The following is a 19,604-nucleotide window of genomic DNA, read 5'->3' as shown; positions in this document are numbered from 1 at the left end:
TTGTGCCGATGTAATGGGGATTTACCCATGGGAAAAGCGGTAATGATACCAAAGCGAAGTTGGTCGGGAAGGTAGCAGTGAGGTGAGTAATAAATCAGTACAAGTATATATTTCGACTTAGGATCATTTACTTTCATATTTACGTTGTGCAAGCGGCTATTAATTTCCGTTTTGAATAGCAATTTTCAATTTATTCGATTATAAACTATGTGGTGCCATAAAAACATTATGGTTCGCATATATTTTATGGGTCATCGTGCATGATTTGATCACATCGCGAATACCCCATGCCATCCAGTGCACAAATATCAATCGAATACATTTAGATAAGCATTGAAATCGCAGCGCTGCTCATTAAAAACCAATAAAGTCGCGTTGCGATGCAGCCACCAAGCGCTGTCCATCAACCGGAGGAGGACGCGGATGAAGCGGAGGATGGGAATGCTACAGTCCATCTGGGAGCGGGATCCAGATTCGAGTATGTGTGGATCAGGCTGTCGGCAGCTGTCCATCAGGCAAAGAGCGCTCCAATAACCAAATCGCCCGGCCAGCAATTGAAGGAGTCTAAAGTTGGGGATTTTCAGTTTGCAGCATCCATATCCACATGCACCTTTACACAGAGAATAATTTCTAAGCCTAACTGATAAAAATGATTACGGTATAGTGCGCTAAAACTACATGGAGATCTCATCTATAAACATATGAGTCGTAGAAATGTTTTACAATTTAAATGCTAGTACTAAAGCATATTTCCTTTTATGCTCTACTGAAAAGATCAACAAATATTTCCTGTGCAGCTAGCCATCGACATCGAATTTTAATTTATTGTTATGCCTTTCTGCTGCCTTTTGGCTGCTGCAGATGCCGTTTGGAGTGGCAGGAGGAGATGGAGATGGAGCTGGTGCTGGTGCTGGTCCTGGAGCTGGAGCAGTGGCTGTTTGGAGCTGCTGGTCGTCAGGTCATGTGCAATTTATGAAACGGCTTTGCATTGGCCGCGGCCTGATTTTTGAGACACATTTGGATTTGGATGACTGTCGCAACGGCGGCAACTGCGGCAACTGCGGCAACTGCGGGTTGCTGCTGCTTCTGTCCGTTTGATTTGTGATCGATTGTGTGTCGTTAGTTTGCGACATGGGGCATGAAATCTTTGACACCTAACGGTAAACGAACGGGCCGCGAGACCTCGGATCACAGCAGTGGGTGCCCCCCTTTTGGGCCCTCCCCCTGAGCCCCTTTAATACCAACCGCCCCCAGCCCCCCGCCATTAAATTGGAACGATGATGCCGGGGCAGCAGTTGTCAGTTGGCCAAAGTGTTTGGCAGTTTTGCCATTTATTTTACAGGTGAGTGAGCATAATGGACAGTTGCCCGTCGCAGCAGTCGCAGCAGTTGCAAGTTGCTGGTTGCCGGTTGCAAGTTGCCAGTTGCCAGTTGCCGGCTGGCGGTACATGCTGTGCGCTTTGGCTCAATTAAAAATGGAATCGTCTGGAGGAGGTCGCCTCATTTGACAATTGCCCGGTTCCCAAATACAGGCAAATAACCGTTTGAGCCTGTCTTCGCTTGGCCTTCTTCCGCCAACCGCCTCCCCATTTCTCCTGCCGCCCATTTCTTGGCGCTCGTATCGCTTCTATCTGGCTGTCGCTCGCAGTCCCATGTTTAATTTTGTTAAGCAAAAATGCTGGAAATTAAAATTCCCATCACACCATAAAACCCATAAATCATCTTTTATCTAAGCGAGTCTATCGGCGCATGTGAGCGCGCGCCAACTTCGGTTCGGGTTCGTTCAGGAAAAACGGCAGAAAACGTCCAGCGAACGTGGCTATATGCCTATATATATATAGATGCTGCCTGGACGCGATTGGGAACCTGCTCGGACCTCTCCTGCCTTAATGAGAATTTAATATTTTTCAATAAAAATTTGTAAAAGGCGCGTTAGCTGCTTGTCCGGCATCGGAAGACTCCTCTCACCGAAACCCCCATTTCGGTGGGGGCGGTGGGCGGTGTGGTGGTGTGGTGGTGCGGCGGTGGGGTGGTGCACATTTGCCATGTGTGTCTTGGCTATTAACGCACTTTTGTTTGTGGGTACGGACCAGTGGGTATTTGGTATTGGGCATTGGCCATGGCCTGGCTAAGACCGCGCCGCGAGTGAATCTCTGGCCCGAAACGATGATGGCCGGCAGATGAGGAGGCAGAGGCGTCGGATGCTGGAAGGGGGCGGTGTGTATGAGAGTCTTTAAGGTGGTTCCAACTACTTTTATGATCCTGTACATACGGTGTTGTAATTACGGATATTATGTTTATATTTATTGTTTGTTTTGCAGTCACTGAAAGGAGGTTCTCATTAATAAAATCGGTAAGCGCGGAACTTCAAAAGCACATTCATTTTAATGTACTTTTAAATGTCTATTTCGAATGCGTGTTTAGTTTAAAACAAATGAGGAATATAGTAAATGTGATTGTATATTTATAATAAAAAACTACTTCCATCTTTGATGTAATCGAAACACTCAATACACAAGTTTTTGGAAACTAATGAATTTGTTTATGTATTTTATGCTATAAAGCAGTATACTCTTAACCCTTCTTAGTTAAAAAACTCAGCCTCTGATCCCTTTGCCTTTCTATTCTACGGATTGTGTACAGTGTGTATCCAGACCTCTAAGCAGTTATAGGCCCATTTTTCTTCTCAGATCCTAGATCTTGGCCCCCGACCCTCCTTACCAGTTGCACTTTCAGGCCCATTTCTTATGCCCCCACCAAAGGAGAAGTCCCTGCCCTTTGTGAGGCACTTATGGAATACGAAATTGGTAGCTGGGGCACAACTGAGCGTACGAGTATGAGCCAGGAGTGGGACTCGGCCAAGAGTGTCAATTGTCAGTGGCTGTCGCCGTTTAGCCGTCTTGGCTGGGTCGAGGCCTTCTGGGCCATGCCACATACATACATGCCACATACTAGGCAAGTGGGCCTAAAACTGAAAACCCAGCCCATCGTCGGCGGCGCGTGCAGACGGTGAGCCTGTTTTAATATGCCAACAATGACAATCAGCTGTCACCTCTGGTGCGCCATGTGTCTAGAGTCTGGAGTCTAGACGCCAGACTGCAACCAAAAGAAATTGCATGCAACAAGCTGAGCGATTGTGGCAACAGCAGCAACAAATAAATATGTCATTTGGCTCATTATAAAGATAGCAAAAGTCTCTTTCTTCCTGACCAGAACCGAACTGAACTGAACTGAGCTTGCAACCAGCGAACAGCAACTAGCAACATGCAGCATGCAGCATGCAGCATGCGGCGTGCCCCCAGAGCTGCTGCGTCACATTTAAACGTTTAATGATAATTTATGAATGTTGTTGTTTTTTATTGCAACAACAATGCCGTAAACCAATAAATCTTAAGGATCACATAAATCTTGGCGCTAACTGAGACGGCGACTGCAGCGCCAGCCACATCAACATCAGCAGCAGTCGCAGCAGCGGCGGCAACAACGTCCGCAAAACAGAGCAACTTGCACTCACAACTTGCCACAAGTCGCGGAGAACCATTGACCAATTGGCCAAAACTGATATACCCTAATGACCGAAACGCGCGCACAATTAACATGGCCATCAGGGAAGTAAAAGTTGCAACCCTTCGCCGAAAGAGCAGGAAACAAATTAACTTTTACAGGTGCAAGTACGGTGTGTCGTAAAAAAGCTTGAGGTAATTGTTTAGGGGGAATCAGTGGAATAAAATAACGAGTTATACAATCACTCTGGTTTGTAAAGGGTCACTGCGAGATAAAATGATAATATGGTTTTATTTTGTTTCAGCCAATACAACCCACCCACATTCCATCCAAATTAGCGAAGAATTTGGTGGCAGATCCACGATAGTTTCTATCGCTCTGAGGAGCAAGTTGGATCGCTGTACCCAAGCTACCCCATCTCTCTGAAGGATATAAACAATAATTTGGTTCACTTGATCAAACGGCGGGAGTTGCTATTGACAGCTGCAAAACCTTGACGTTGCTGCCTGGCTGGTGGTGCGTGGTTGCAGCGGTGCGATGTGGATGTGGCAGTGGCAGTGGCAGGGGATACGGATGTGGATGGGGGGGATACCGATGTGGATGTGGATGTGGTGCAGTGTTGCAGTGGTGCACTCCTGCGGTGCCGGGCTTTGTGGTCCTCTAATGTGTTAATAGGAACCGTACGCCGTACGCGATGCCGCGACTGCGACTGCGGCGCTGGGGGAGATTGCTCAATTGTTTTTGCTTTTTAGAAAGGCCTCTGGTGTAGTAGGCTAATTTTTTTGCCCGCTCGCGAGTATTGGATTTAATTTAATTTTTGTGCTTTTCATGCTTCGTTAACATATTTTGCTTATAAGGATTTCCCGCGCGCAGCAAAAAGAAATCACAACTGATCAGTGAACATGCCGCCAGGCAGCAAATGTGGCTGCTGCGGCTTCATTGTTGCTGCAGGTGCATGTTGCCCCAACAATGCCATAAATTGTGACATTGGTTTTTGCTGCCCCCCTCCTCGCACTCACCCCTGGATTCCCCCAACTCCCGCTCCTCAAGAAGATATATGCACACACACACACATAGATACTCTGATCTGGTGACCAAGAGCAAAAACTTAAGCCTGGCTAATTCTTTTTTGTAGCCCAGACCGCTGCAGGGGCAAAAAGCTTAGAACGAGTTTTGGCATTTACGACTCACTCACTCTGGGATCTGGGATCTGCACCACCCCCTCCAGTGGAGCAGCCCCCCTCAGTCCCTCCCTCGCAATCTGCGGCAGTGGCCAACTGCCACCGCCGCTTTTTTCTGTTCTCGTTGTTGTCGCTTGCCGCTTGCCGCATTATGTTGCTGCTTAATTGGTTATAAATTAATTAAACGTCGATTAATAATCCGGCTTCTTGTCAGTTAAAGCCGCCGTCCTCGCGTCGACGGTTGGTTAGTTGTAGGTTCTGGGCTTGGGAACAAGAACGCTGCAGTGGTAGCCAAGGAGCACTGTAAATTATTTTTTGAAAAACGAAATTTGAAAAGAATATACAAGAGATTCCTGTAAGTTAAATGAAGCTAGCGAGTTAAGCTATTAAGAATAAAAGCTACGAATTCAAAGTATAATCATCAAGTATATCAGATCAACAATAACTGATAAGTTCACTTTATTAATAGGTGTTTCCGATTAAAATATGACTTTGTTCTGTGGTACCAATATTTTCTAGCCGTGTACCAACTCGAGCCTCACACACACTCACGTGATGAGTTGGCAATAATGAACTTGTTGTTGTCGCCGGCTTGAACTTTGTGTAGAAGCCAGAACAGCAGCAGCAACACAAACAGCAACAACTTGAGCCACAGCAGCAACAAGAACTCATTAATGGGGCTGGACACCGAGTTGGAGCCGGAGTATCTGAGTATCTGAGTATCTAAGTATCTGAGCAGCCGACTAGCCGAGTATCCGAGTATCGATGACCATTTGGGCGTTTGGGTTCAGCAACTGCTGTCAGCCGCTTGTCAACGTTTCTTTTGCTCTTTGGCGAGGGGCTAACAAAAGGTTATGGGCCAGCAGCCGAGGGGAAGTACGAGAGTTTGCAGCTACCAATTCAATAATTGGAAACACATCGATGCCATAACTGAAATGTTTGCTGTGAGTGCGCGAACGAAGGAATTAAAATAAATTAATTATTCAGTGAAAAGCTGAGCACGAACATGGACTGGCTGCACCACTAGTAGCTGAATTGTAAATGAGTCGTTAGAGGAACCAGGGCAGATGATGAAATGAGCGATGCATTTATTTATGAAACAATTTGTATAGAATCTTGTTGAATTAATTAGGCGCCAAATAAGCGGTGAAAAGCGGAGCAAGAAAAGCATTCGGTGTAATTTGGTATCTATGGGGGAAGAAGTGAGAATCAGATAAATACATTTTCCAATCCCATTGCCGCACTGAGTAACTAGCTGTGGAAAAAAGACTTTCAATTAAAGCAGTTCGTCACGCAGAATAGCTTTTCAAAATCTGTTATTCGCACTCTTTGTCCCTTAACTTTAATAGATTTTAACAACCAATGATATGGATTTACTTTACTGGTTGTATGTTTGATACAAAATTCCAAATGTCAACACATTATGATTTTTTGATTTATCATTTTAAGAGGATCGTTAGCGATCGTTCACATCAGGCTACAATACATCCACCTGCTGTTTTGACTCTCACTATCTGGTTGGCCTTCCCATTTGTGTTTCCCCTCGAAACCGGCCACTTCACCCAATTTTCCCCCATAAGCTTGGCAGTACCTTCTGTTCTGGGGCTGACCCCCACCTTTACGGCACCATCATCATCATCGCCATCACCTGAGGCGAGTGGACACTCTAATCTGACAGGTATTTGATTTGATTTACCAAATAGAGAGGGACGGCGAGAGGCGCGCTAGAGGGAGAGAGAATGCAAATATTTACACCCTATTGTTACTAGGTGCTCCGTGTATTTGTAGTTCATTTCAGCACTTCACAGGCACAACCACATCCACTTCCACTCGAGGCGACATCCAAGTGATGCCTTTTGTTGATCGAGTGCTTGCCACGCACTTCACTCTCTCCGTCTCTGTCTTCGTCGTTGGTTCCGTCTCTTTCGCGCCAACTGCCGGACAACGGCAAACTGCTACAGATATTCCAATGCTACTTTACCGCTCACGAAAAGTGTTTTTCGACTGTCTTTCCCTTTATTTTTTGGGGCTTCGGTTTTTTTTTGACTATTTGTTGGGCAGTGGCGATTAAATCACGGTCCAGCCCCAAAGAAGGCCACCGAAGATTTGAACACTGAGAGAAAGCGAAAGTGCCTTTTAGAAACTCTTGAAAAAGATCAGCAAAATGAGAAGATGAACCTGTTAGATGGGAATAACATCAAACAAGTAGCGAGACAAATTTAATCTGAATTATCAATGCAGATATTTTCCGCAGTGTACGATCGGGAGTCGCCACCTTCCCCCAGCGGAGTATCTTTTGTGTGGGCAAGTCAAGTGCCGAATGGCCGAATGCTCTTCAACTCATTGTTAGCCCATAGACGGGTCGCGTAATGATCCAGAAAACCGAAAAGTCGGCGGCAAAAGCTTCTTTCTCACGTTAAGCGCCTGGACCTAGGCAATGGCCAAGTCCCATTCCGGGCCAGGCCAACAAGTGGCGGCCGTTCGGCGTCGCGATCAGGAGAAAACACGAGCTGTAAAACGTCAAAATATACGAGCACAGAGCGATTTAAACTGTCAACGCAGCCGTAAACATTGTCAGTGGCTGGCAGGCCAGGGAAAAGGGGCCTCTGGCCAAAACTGGAACCATGGAGCGCTCAGTGCGGCTACTTGTTGCCTCAAATTTGCTTATGAGCAGGCCAAAACCGAACTCCCGCGTCCACTCGCCTCGACTTCACTCCGAAGTCTGTGGCCTGGTCTAATGTGGCTCGTAAATCCTGGCCAAAACGGCCGAACGGACATCGTGGCTGCCAGTGGTTGGTGTGGACCCGTTTTCGGTCCGACCTGATGGATGTTGTGATGCGGCCTGGGCGGCACTTGGCCAGATTTACGCCCCGCAATTAACGTTCTAATCGCCTCAATTTGTTTGGAGTGGCGGGGAGCAGGGATCTGGACCACAAAGCAGGCAGATAATCAACCAACAACATCGTACAAGTCAATTGAGAGTGTCAACCTGCTGATAATGCCGGCGACGATGGGAAATCTAACAATTAATTCCTAGCTCTGCATACAATTAGTTAAAATATCTCTTTGATCCTGCCTATAAAGTGCTGTTTCCTGGGATATAAATATAAAATAATGTAAGTAACATTTCAAGACAACATTTTCAACATTTTAAAAAAGGCCACAATCCATATTAAGAAAATTTTGTTAATAATATATATCAGTACATAAATTAACAAATTGAGTAAGTTAAGTATCAATTTAAAAAAATAATTATTGACGGGAAATGAACAACAGAAAATTTATTTTTTTCATTTCCCATTTAAATTTTACAGTGGCGCCCTCCAACGCAATAACGTTCGGCTTTGGTACTACACAAATAAAACTCTACATTAATTTTACATCCTACGCGTAATATACATATGCTTAGTGGCGCCACTGTGTTAGAACTTGTGTTGCTATTTGATTGTTTTATAACGCTATTTTTTAAAATGTTGAAATATTTTTTTATGAATTGGATTTGGAAATAAAACAAATTTATTGTTATATTAGTCCAGATCAACTTACCTAGGAGCCCTCATCTTGTTCATGGCACGGTCGACTTTGTTTGCTGTCTACCGCAAATCTACTAAATTATAATTTTCCACATTTGTTAAGCTTAATTTAAAAAAATACTACCGCACGAGAAACAATTGCGAAAGTAAAAAAAATATATTCGCTGTATATGCGAAAGTTTCACAGACATTGGTTTCAAGAACTTCAAGTGAGTGTAGTGTTATCATAATATCAAATTATCAGGACTGAAAAAAGAAAAATTATCCAAAATATAGCAAAAGTACAAATTCAATCCTTTTGCACTAAATTTCGGTAACAGAGCACTAACAGTGCTGCCCAACTGCCCATTAATTTCGAAACTGGCCTTTAGTGAACTCGTTGCCGTTAGACAAATAAAAGTAAACTAAGCGCAAATACTTAAGAGGAGAATAAATGCCACGAGAGGAGTGTGTCCTTTGTCCTGTGTCCACTAAAACGAAGTAGCTGCCCCCGCGCCAACGGGAAACAATTGACCTTTCGCCGTTTTCTGTTCTGGCGGGTTTTCCCTTTTTTGGCCTACTTGCCTGCGTGTGTGTGTGTGTGGGTGAGTGTGCTAAACTTTAAATTGTCCAATGCTACGTGCCCCGCATGCGGAGTTCATAAATCCAAGCGCTAAATGTAAACATCAACAGTTGCCCAGCAGCAGCAACAACGAGCAGGCGAAACACCAACAATGATGGCAAAAACTTGCAAAGTTCAAACACAAACTAATGCAGCAGCAAAGGCAGGAACAAAAGCCAAGCGAGCCGCGCCCACCCACCCAACGCCCCCATCCCCCCTTTGCCGACCACTTTCTGTCCTTTTGGCCAAGCCACTTTCACCGTTGTTGTTATTGTTGCCATTCCCGCACTGGTTATTGTTGTTGCTGGTGCTCCTAATGCGCGATATCGTAGTGTTTGCATGCGTGTGTGTATGCACTGGAAAAAATTACTTAAATTAAAAGTCAAATTAAACATTATATATAATTTATTGATGGAGTGACAAAAATGCTATCTTTAATAACAGCGTATCTAAACACCTGGTCTTAATATGAATATGTTGATAAGACTATCTCATACCGCGTTGGCAACTGCCTTCTCTTTTGGCCAAGTGCATTTCCGGCGTGAGTTTGCCTCTGTGTGCGTGTGTGTGTAGGTGTTAGCCGGTTGGAAGGAGCCTGCTCCTCTGGCTGGTCCGGTCATGGGTGGCAAGTAGAATAAAACAAACTTGAGTTTTGTTTTCGTTTGTCGTATAAGCAATGGCTTAAAGCTTTCCCCTTGGCTACCGTCCCTCATCCTTAACCCGTAACGCATGTGGCCAGTGGTAATGACCTACCAGCAAACACACACATACACACACTCACACATACGAGGCAGGACTCGTTGCATTTGCCAAGGGTTAAGTTTCGATAATTATGAATGCAAAAGTGGAGCACTGAAAGGAAGCAAGAGCTGTAAATGTGTGGCATGCATCACTTAAAGTTGTTTGCCTATTTCACTGGCTGCTTATATTGCCATCTGAGTTAAAATTTAATTGGTATGTGAAAATAAAAGTAGATGGGATTAAGAAACATCGCTTGAAAAGATATCAGTGATTAAGACATTCTAAACTATGTTGTATGAACTTGGGTAAAATAAGCAAATTGTAAAGCGTAAATTAGCCAGACACAACTTCCAATTAAATCAACTATCAACGTGAATTTAGACTCTATCTAATCTGCACATGAGTGGGTTAGATGAGTTCCAGTTCTGAAGTGGCCAATTCAATGAATTACGACCTTATCTGATCTACAGATAGGCAGACAATTTAATCTACAAGTGCTTTAAATCAAGTTGAACCACCCGATTAGTTTATACAAATCGTATTAATTCGGAGTGCTGTTCACCTGTTCGGTTTGCACCTACAATATTGTATAGTTTGTTTATAGTATAGGCAGAGCATGAAATTATTATAAATGTGCATTAAAATTGTTCAAAATGTATTCTGTTTCACACAGCTATCTTTAATTGGCCAGGTTCAATAAAGAATATTTATAGTTGCAACGTTCTGCTGAATTAATACGAATTCCTTGATAGCTTTGTGCAAATTCCATTTTAATTGCCTCCTGCCCTGCTTTCGCTTGCATTTTATTTTGCACTACAATCATTTCCCAATTGACTGCAGAACCTCTCATATATATACATATATATATTTCCTTTGTCTTGCACTACAATCGAATAGCCACGTTAACAGGTGTCCACTCCCTCGATAGTGTCTTCATTGTGGCCAACTATTTATGGTTTCTGTCTGCGACTCGGCCGGGGAAACTCCTCCCCTCCCCCACTGGAATGCCCCTTGGGCAAACAACTCAAGGACGGCGGTGAATGGAAATCTCCGCCTAATTTGGACAGTGTTTACAGTAAATATGCAAACAGACCGCCAAATTGGCATATAGCAAACAAATCTGGGCGGAGTTGGGAGGCCAAAACAAAGGCAAGGACACGCGTGTAAATCCGGTTGACTTGAGCTCGCAGTTGATTGTTGTTGTCGTTGGTGTTACTGCTATTGGCACTGGGCAAACATCGGCAATCAAATATTTCTCAATGCGACAAAAATGATTGGCAAAGTGGGGAGGGTAGCAAAGAAGTGCGGCAAGTGTATGCTTGGCTTCCTTGGCCAAATAGATAATCTGTAATCTTATCAAGCCAGCCCACTTCCTTCTTATTAAATTAATTGAAAGGCAAAGTGGCTAAGTGGCTAAGGCTACGGATTGGGATTACTTTCTGCCCATCAGTCGATGGTCAGCTTATCAGTTGCACATGGCCAGCGGGAAATACCTGTTGTTGCAGCCATTGCCGAATGTTGCTAGCCCGCCGGCAACATGTTGCTAGCGTGCGCACTCGGCCCGTTTGGATACTAGGCGCTCGGATTTCAGCTCGGCTCCACTCGCCGTCGTCATCGCCATCGCCATCCCCATTCGCTGGCCGAGTGGCGCCGCTGCTTCTGGCGTTCAGTACGCTTCTGTCACTCGGTCGGCCAACAACACGGCGCGCTTGCTCCGCTCAGGTCCGCTCCACCGCCTCGATCCCGATCCCGATCTCGATCGCCATACCGCTCGTCGGACCGCCCGCTGCAGTTGTCATTCGAAAGCGCGTCGCTCTCGGCGGCTCCAGACCAAAGTAATCAACCGAATTAAGACCAAAAGCAGTGCGACCAATGTATAAATAAACAGGGCAGAAAACCGGCTCTTGGTTTTGAATTCGCACAGGGCGACGATCTTGGAACGCAAGATCGCCACCGAGAGGCTCGTCCGACTGCATTCTTCCATCACGTGCAGCCAGCGGCGGCACGCCCTCTCGCCGCCCCCTGCCACTTTCAAGGCAACTGTTGCACAGCGAAAAAAAAGTGGCGCGATCGGTGCACTTACTATTTCAAACAAATGTAATCGAGCTGTAAAAGTCGTAGTTTTGGATATATTTAATATATAGCGTTGATTTATTCAGAAAGTTGATCTCACTGATCATACTAGTAATGTAGTAAAATTGTAGTAAATCAAAATACCCAGTTCCACAACTAACTCTTTGATTGGAGTTCCCAAGCTAATTTAAACATAAGAATTTGAAAGTTGCATATGTTTTTCTCTCTGTTTTCGATTGAAATCTCTTTTGAAGATCCGCGAACTTACAGTTCTTTGGACAGCCTGTCCGTTTCGCTCTCGCTCCTCCGTTAAGTGTTTTGTTTTCGTTGTTCAATCAGGGAGGCCCCCCTATCATATCATATCATGCTCTCCATACCGACTGAAAACAGCTGCGAAAGCCTCGCTTTTGCATATGCGGAAGTGCAAAAGCGCGAGAATTGGCGGCGATATCAGTCGAAAGAGGTGCAAGTGTACCAATGCCATTGCAACCTGCTGCTAATAAAGAGTGCAAAACTATGCACATGTTAAAGTTTGATGGCGCGCATTGGCCTCTTTCAGACAGTCTTATGCAACACCATAGATGGCCAAGTGCTTGTGCGCCAGCGAAAACCCTTCCTCGTGTTTACCTGTTTATGGCTTTCATCTGGCACGAAACCCTGACCTGTGCCAATTCCATGCGAGTCACTCATATTTTTCTTCAATCATTCGGACATCAACAAACGCCGAGAAATCGTGGAGGAGAGGCTTTTGAAAAGTGTTTGTGTTGTGTTTATTTGCGTATCGTTTATTTATGGGCTATAAATGCATCTGTCGGGGAACTGTGAATGCACAATAGCTATTTGTGTTTACATATTGGCATAAAAACATAAATGCCCACAAAACATAATCAAAGGCGCAAACACACATTTTACCTGGCCAAATGCATGAAAATCAACAGCAATTTGTATCAGTTTTTTTCACTTAATTTGGCAAAAGAAATGGGGCAGTGCAGTTACACATTTTTTCACGATGTTTGCGCTTTTTGTGCAGTTTAATATTTTAATAATTATTGAAAAAAAAATATTAATTTTATTACGAATCCATACGTCGTCTATCAAAGCTGCACAAATAAAAGAAAAACGTTTTAATCAAAGATAGTACCCAGCTTCATCAAATAGTCTACTAATTGAACGGATACTGGCGTACAATTTCGCTTAATAAAAAGAGTCTGAAAGACATTAAAAAAAAAGTTGGCATTTTTGTTTGGAGCAGTAGCTCCATTTGGAAATTGGCCTTTTGGCCCCACGTGTTTATTAAATTTCCACGCTTAAGTGCTCTTTTTAAGTTGCCGAAATCTCGCTAGAGAGCTAGAATTTCTTCAACATAATAATGTTACTGTTAGCACCTCAACTCTTGCTTATATTTAAATGAATTTTACAATATGGTGTTAATATTTACCTAGTTGGCCCAGTGTTTTGGCCAAACCACTCAACCCACTCGCTGTTTTCGCAAACTATACTTTGACCTGTCCACGCCACATTTGCAACGATAATTGGCAAAAAGAAAAGCAGAGATAGAAGCACCCACCCACTGGCAGAAAAATATTAGAAGGAACCCCCAGTGAAACAGAGTGAATCCTACCCGAAATGAAAACAAGACAACCTCTGACGTTTCGCTTTCGCTTTTCTCCTCATCGCAGACATCTAATTTATTTTTAGATCAATTTTTGTTTCGCTTGGTCGTGATTTTATTTTTTGCGCTTTATTTTGCAGCTTTTATTTGTCATAGCATAGATTTTCCTTTACTGCGACTCGATCGGTCCATAAATAAGAAAATACGAAAGTGGGCTGCGGCAGTGTATCAGGCTATGAAAACAGCCGAAGCCTATAATTTGTCATAAGCATTTGCATTCAATACTTGTCATGATTCCCCATTAATTTTCATTTTTTCCACCATTTTTTATTTATTTTTTTTCTGTGATTTTTCAGCCAAACCAGTTACAAGCACTTAACTGCCCTTGCGGAAACAATTGCATTGTAAACAGCCAGCAGAAATGCATCAAATGTGGAACCGCAACTGGAGCTGGACTCTTCTGGTTTTCTCGGGTAAGTGCCGAGTATATCGAAATTTAAACGATAGGGATTGGGAACGATGGGTTATCCAAGGGCCAAAATCTGACCAGATATGCCGCTTAAGATGGACGGAGAAAAGTTGGTCGAAAAATTTATGAAATGCCAATTTCACTTACGTTTAACTTTATTACCCCTGACGCACATTTGCAACTTTGTTGCAACTGACTGGCTGAACGGAGCTGCTGCTGCTGGCCAAGAGTCTCGGATTGCCTTTTAGCTTTCAGCTGGAGCACTATTTCAATGTTTCTGTTTGTTTGTTTATTTGTCTCTCACCCGCGCCCACTCGCCGCCCACTCTGGTCTCGGATTTCCAGCCCTGCTACTCCTCTCGGCGGAGGTGGCCAATTCGGAGGAATGCGGCCAGGAGGAGTTCACCAAGTGCGCCGAACCACTTGATATGCTGCATTTAACGTCGGACTTCTCGATTGGCCCGGCCAAGAAGGAGGAACTGGAAAAACTTTGTCAGTAAGTGGCTTCACGGGCAAAATTCCCCCGTCGATCCGGACTCACTGCATCCGAATCCCAATCGCAATCGGTGGGGCGCAACGCTACAAATGTTTGCTGTGTTCTGATGATCGATTTGGGTGTTTTGTGCTGCAACTTATTCATGAAAAATGAACTAGAAAACGGAGTATTACTTTCCCCGAATCACTTAATTTCGCATTTTTAATGCACAATAACATTTTTAATTTGTTTTATTGCAACAACAATCTGTTTGTCTGTTCCCAGTGAGCTGCGCAAGGGCGTGAGGTGCATCCAGAGCTACACCCGGCGTTGCATGGATCTGCAGCAGAGGAATCAGTTCAACAAGCTCTACCACGGCACCAACCAGTTCATCAGGGATCTGTGCAACAAGGGCGCCTTCCAGGACGAGTACCTCAAGCACGTTCCCTGCTCCGAAATGGCCAAGAAGGAGTTCGAGGTGTGCTCCAATCGCTACCGGGAGACCATGGTGTTCCTCAAGCCCAACAAGAACCAGGAAAACTCCGAGAACGGCACGCTGAACGAGAACATCAAGACCATTTGCTGGTGAGTGGAACCAATAGCAACCTAGCCCAAATGGTTATCAAATGCCTTGCCATGCTCTCTAATGAATATTTAAATCGATGCAATGCAGTTTTAAACAGGGTTTGTTGTGCTTTCAGAATGAAACGAATGTAATTGCCATGGAACGCAATTGCAAATTGTAATTGAAATGTTATATTGTGTCGGAGAACTTGTATTCATTCGATTGAAAGAGGGAATATTTTGGCATAGCCAGTTTTATTACTATTAAAAATATTATTTTTGCAACATTTTCGGGATTTATTTGCAACTCTTTAAATATCTTGCAATTGCATATTACTCAAGCTCCATCAACGAACTTGTGGATTGCTCGGAGGATGCTGCCCGCAAGATCTGCGGCAACGAGGCGGCAAAGTTCACGCGTCAACTGGTGGACAAATACGCCAACAGCCTGACCAAGGTACGCGGAAAAAAAGGACTCTTCCTGAAGCAAATTGTAACCGAATCTATCTTACAGATCTACTGCGAGGACTTCACCCGAAATCCGGGCATCTGCAGGGATGGCGAGGGCAATGGCTCCACCCGAGCAGCTGGCAGTAGTTTGGGCCTCCTGCTCACAGGGACACTGCTCACACTGCTGGTCAGCAGAGGCAACAGATAGATGGCAGAGGCACAGCTAAGTGCACAAATCTAGAACCAGTCTTACCAGAACGGAATTTCGAGAGAGGAGGAGAAGGATAAATAGTTAAGGTTTCCCCCATCACACCGAAAGAAGAATTCCACACGCTGTTGCATACTTCTGGCAGTCAGTTTAGGCCACAGAATCCCCGAGAGGTCAAAGGAGTAAGCTATACAGTAAAGTACACGTTAAGTATGTTATGTATACCAGTATGCATATACCATATATCTATAGGGAATATGAGAGCAGAGTCAGGCATGGCTACGATCGTATATATATGCGGATATGTGTGTTACTATATAGTGGATATAGGCTAGCTAGTTAGAATCAGTGTTGAGTGTGGCAGGCAGGTTAGTTGTTGTTGGCCTTACTTTCCAGTCGTCGTCGATCGTGCAATACTAGAGTTTCGTTGAGTTTGTTGAAGTTGTCCAGGCTTTAAGTGTAGGCATATTTTAGAGAATACCCCTAAGTTTCACAAATCGTTGTTAGCTGAAGTTAGAGCGCGCCCCACCCCACCCACCTCTGTTTACCGTAACACCAGGCAATGTCAAAAATCGATTGATCAGCTGATCTCTTGGAAACGCCTATGTACCTCTTAATAGCAGTATGTTTGCAAAGTCAGTTTTCGTTACTCACACACACACACACAGCACTAAGCGCACAAGAAAATACCCCGAGTGGATTTGCTCACATATCGGCAATAACTTTAGATTAACTAAAAGTGCATTTCTATGAATCAGGATTTTTAAATTATTTATAAACCTATTTAGTGGATAGCGTATATTTATTTCCCACACTGTAAATACCTTTAAATATATTCAAAATCGGAAATACATATACGAATAAATATTAGTTTAACTTAAAAATACACTCACACACACACACCTACTTACAAAAACTGTGAATATATATTATGATTAAAGAGTAACATTTATTTTAAGTAAAACACACACATGCATATGCAAGGAAAAACAATAAAAAATGAGAAAATAAATTAATGCAAAAAAGTGTGAAAGAGTGGCGAAATAAAGGGGAATGCGGCCAGAGGGGGCAGCTATATTTTGGGAAGCCGAAACAAGTAATACACTACGAATCGTATTAAAGAATATTTTCAGGTTGTATGCCGAGTTTTTTAAGGAATGGCATATCCATTTAAGAGTACCGCAGTTATTTAGGTGCTTAAAAGTTGGCAACATACTACTACAACATACTTTTAGACACCTCTTCAAAATAAATCTTGCAATAACCAAACTTATGATTGAATACAGAGACGCCACACATGGTGAGGGTATAAGGAGCCAGTGAGTGCCGTGCCAAAAATGCTTTTTACTGCAGGATAAAACCGAGCGCAGCCAAAAAGTATGCAACGCGACCCGTCCGGCGCCCAAAAGTATGCTGCGCAAATATGCCGGCTCTGGTCGCAGTTTACGAGAGGGGCGAAGAGCTGGTTGAGTTGGGGCCACCAGAAGGGTCGCCACCGTGGCGAGGAGGGGCCGGGGGCTGACCTGCAGCACTGGGGCTGGCCATAATTTATGTTTATGTGGTGCGTTCATTAGACTAGCGGCGGCGACGACGCCGACATCGGTTGACTTCTCGCCTGGCAGCTAATTTATAAGGTCGACGATGGCTCAAGGACATAGGTGGGGTGGTGTTGGTGTTGGGTGCAATAATTACAGTTATCGTGCATAGCCAGCAGCTGAATGTACCTTTGACACTCGAAATCATGGCCAGACATTGATTTCGACGTGATTTGGCAATGAAATCGAACTGATAAACAGGTTAAACGCGTCTATGAAGCTTGATCAGCAGCAAATTAAACGAGTTTTGGTTTGAAATATGCTTTATTCTTCTTGAAAAATGAGTTAAAACTGGCCAAATCAGTTCTATTTTACATTGATACGTTTCATTTCTAATCATTTCCTTGCAGTTAAAGAGATTTGAGCTTAGCTCTTCTAATATTTTTGCTTTGTAATTTGGCCAAAAGGAATATTTTCTTGCTGACCTAAAACTCCCCCTTCGGAGAACTCACATTCAGTACCAATTTATAGACATCTCTTGCAATCACATCTCGAAGTCGCATTCTATAAGAGACTATGTGAGGCATTTTTGGACTCTGGCCGAAATGCTTAACCAATCAATAACTGAGTTAAAAGGGGAAGTGACTGAGTGGCTGAGTGACTGGGAGCCAGGTAGCCGCATCTCGATTGCAGCTCAAATATTTACGTTTCCATTTAGAGTGGGCACAGATCGGAGGCAGGAGGAGGCTCTCAGATGCCGAGGGTCATTTTCAGCTTCATTTGTTGTGCAAATAGGCGAAATGCATTGCCATCGAGCACCTCACTCTGCATTAATTTGAAGTCATATTTTGCAGCTTGAGCAAACGGCACTGTAGCGAACGTTTTTCGCAATTGCGGTGAAAGCCGTTTGGCCATTTGGCCATTTGATTGGTTTTATGCCATTTCATTTTTAGTTCTTAATTAATCGAAAATATCTTTGGGGAGCGCTGTGGCAGCAGCAGCCGGAGTGGCAGGATGCCAAACAAATTGACAGCCAGTTGCACTTTGCATTCATACGGGAAGTGTCGAGTGGCCCTTCCGCTTGCCGCACCTCCACCCTCGTCCTGGCGCTCCTTTATCCAGCTTTCATTCATTCACTGCCACCCACGCAGCCCTTCACCCTTTTCGGCAATCCCGGCAGCTCTTTCACTCATGTTTAATCCTCTTTAAGCGGCAACAGAACGATTACATTTTGATTTTTTTTCCCAGTTTTTGCCACTGCAGGATGCCTTTGCTTTTATTTGCACATTGCCGCCGCGACTAATCTGCAATTATGTTTTACATAAAAATCCTATCGCATCCCATACAACAACTGGGTGCGAGTGAAAAGTTTTCAACAACTTTGTCCAAGCTTGATTGTTTTGCCTGCTGAGATTGTAGGCCAACACAAATATTAAACAACAGCAACACCAGAGGCAACACAGCGAATTAGCGGAGCTCTGCTTGGGACAACGCTGCGTATGCGTATTAAATTTTCAGTTTGAAACACATCAATGCGGAAAATAATCACAAAGCGCTGAGATAATTTTATAACAAAAAGGCAATGCAATATCCAATTACTAACAAAAAGCAGCAGTTTTACAGCAATTTGTGCTTAGCTCCGGTTTAAAAATGTTATGTTTTTACTTACATGAAGTGCAGCATTTAGAATATCAGCGCATTAAGTAAAAACCTAAAATATACCCTTAAAAACAAGCAACAATTTATGAAAAATGAGCACTCCGAAAAGCTGAGATTATGTTTTTGTCGATTATTCAATGAAATAGCCAAAAGTAAAAAGTAAAAACAAACAATATATAATATATAGATACAAACTCTATTTAAATCGCATAAAGAAATCGTTTTTTTTTCTGTTAATTAAAACAAATTAATGCGTCGCCAAGCCATTATCCAGAAGCTCAGCAGCACAATTAATGAAATCTGTTTGATTAAAGTGAATCAAAAATCAACAAACATACGCTTGCTGCCTGATTATAACGTCCCATTGACCTAAACTGAAATCACAATAATTGTGGCATATGAAATTATTAACAGGAGTGGGATTAAGCCCCAGTTAAGCGTATTAACTGTTGAACCTTCAGCTTAGTTCGCTACCACTGTTCTGGCCAAATACTAATATTTAATAACTGAGGACGAGCTCAAGTGGCCGAACTGAGAATCCGAACCCCTCTTTGAGTGTTCGATGCATTTGGAAGCATTTATGTTTTGCTGCTCCCACATCGTATTCACTTTGAGTTATTTTCGTTTCTATTTCAATTGCAAGTCACTTGGAGAGATTAAATGGGCAACTTGCCCCAGAACACCCATGGCCAATCCTTGCCGGCCTGAACACCCCATCCTGATGGCCATAAATGCGCTTGTGGTTGATAGGTGGTTTCCGAAGAGCTGCTGCAGGTGGAGTGGAGTGAAGTGGAATGGAGATGGAGGTGGAGAATGAGGCCGGTTTTAGCCAGCTACGTCAGCTGTTGGCCAGCTGGCTCCGGTTTCGAATGCATTTCGTACATGATAATCATGTTGGTTGCTGCAAGTTGCAACTCGCCACTGCAGCATGCGTTGCATTTGCAATTCCTGGCCATAAGGCCATATCCAATGGTCTACGGTCGATGGTCGATGGGCCTGTC

At 43.8% G+C, this 19,604-nt stretch overlaps 1 protein-coding gene across 3 annotated transcripts; it reads left to right on the top strand.

Moving 5' to 3' along the window:
- The first annotated feature begins 11,226 nt into the window (after nt 1–11,226).
- Nucleotides 11,227–15,982, top strand: LOC6735796. 3 transcript variants are annotated; one of them, XM_016181335.2, is made up of 6 exons: nt 11,227–11,394; nt 13,601–13,717; nt 14,058–14,208; nt 14,473–14,772; nt 15,094–15,208; nt 15,266–15,982. In XM_016181335.2, exons 2-6 carry the CDS (start codon nt 13,666–13,668, stop codon nt 15,407–15,409), a joined length of 762 nt encoding a protein of 253 aa, XP_016029183.1. In that variant the 5' UTR covers nt 11,227–11,394; nt 13,601–13,665; the 3' UTR covers nt 15,410–15,982. The 3 variants fall into 3 exon arrangements, with proteins under 3 accessions (XP_016029183.1, XP_044778678.1, XP_044778677.1); XM_044922743.1 differs by having other exon boundaries at nt 11,264–11,281; XM_044922742.1 differs by lacking the exon at nt 11,227–11,394 and adding an exon at nt 11,639–11,656.
- The last annotated feature ends 3,622 nt before the right edge of the window (nt 15,983–19,604 follow it).

Source organism: Drosophila simulans, chromosome 2R, assembly GCF_016746395.2.
Source record: "Drosophila simulans strain w501 chromosome 2R, Prin_Dsim_3.1, whole genome shotgun sequence".
Lineage (NCBI taxonomy): Eukaryota > Metazoa > Arthropoda > Insecta > Diptera > Drosophilidae > Drosophila > Drosophila simulans.
This window is presented reverse-complemented; position numbering and strand designations above follow the sequence as displayed.

Coding starts and splice junctions, on each gene's coding strand:
- LOC6735796 (XM_016181335.2), top strand. CDS start 13,666: ATGCATCAAATGTGGAACCGCAACTGGAGCTGGACTCTTCTGGTTTTC. Junction 13,718..14,057: donor GACTCTTCTGGTTTTCTCGG/GTAAGTGCCGAG, acceptor TCGGATTTCCAG/CCCTGCTACTCCTCTCGGCG. Junction 14,773..15,093: donor AACATCAAGACCATTTGCTG/GTGAGTGGAACC, acceptor ATATTACTCAAG/CTCCATCAACGAACTTGTGG.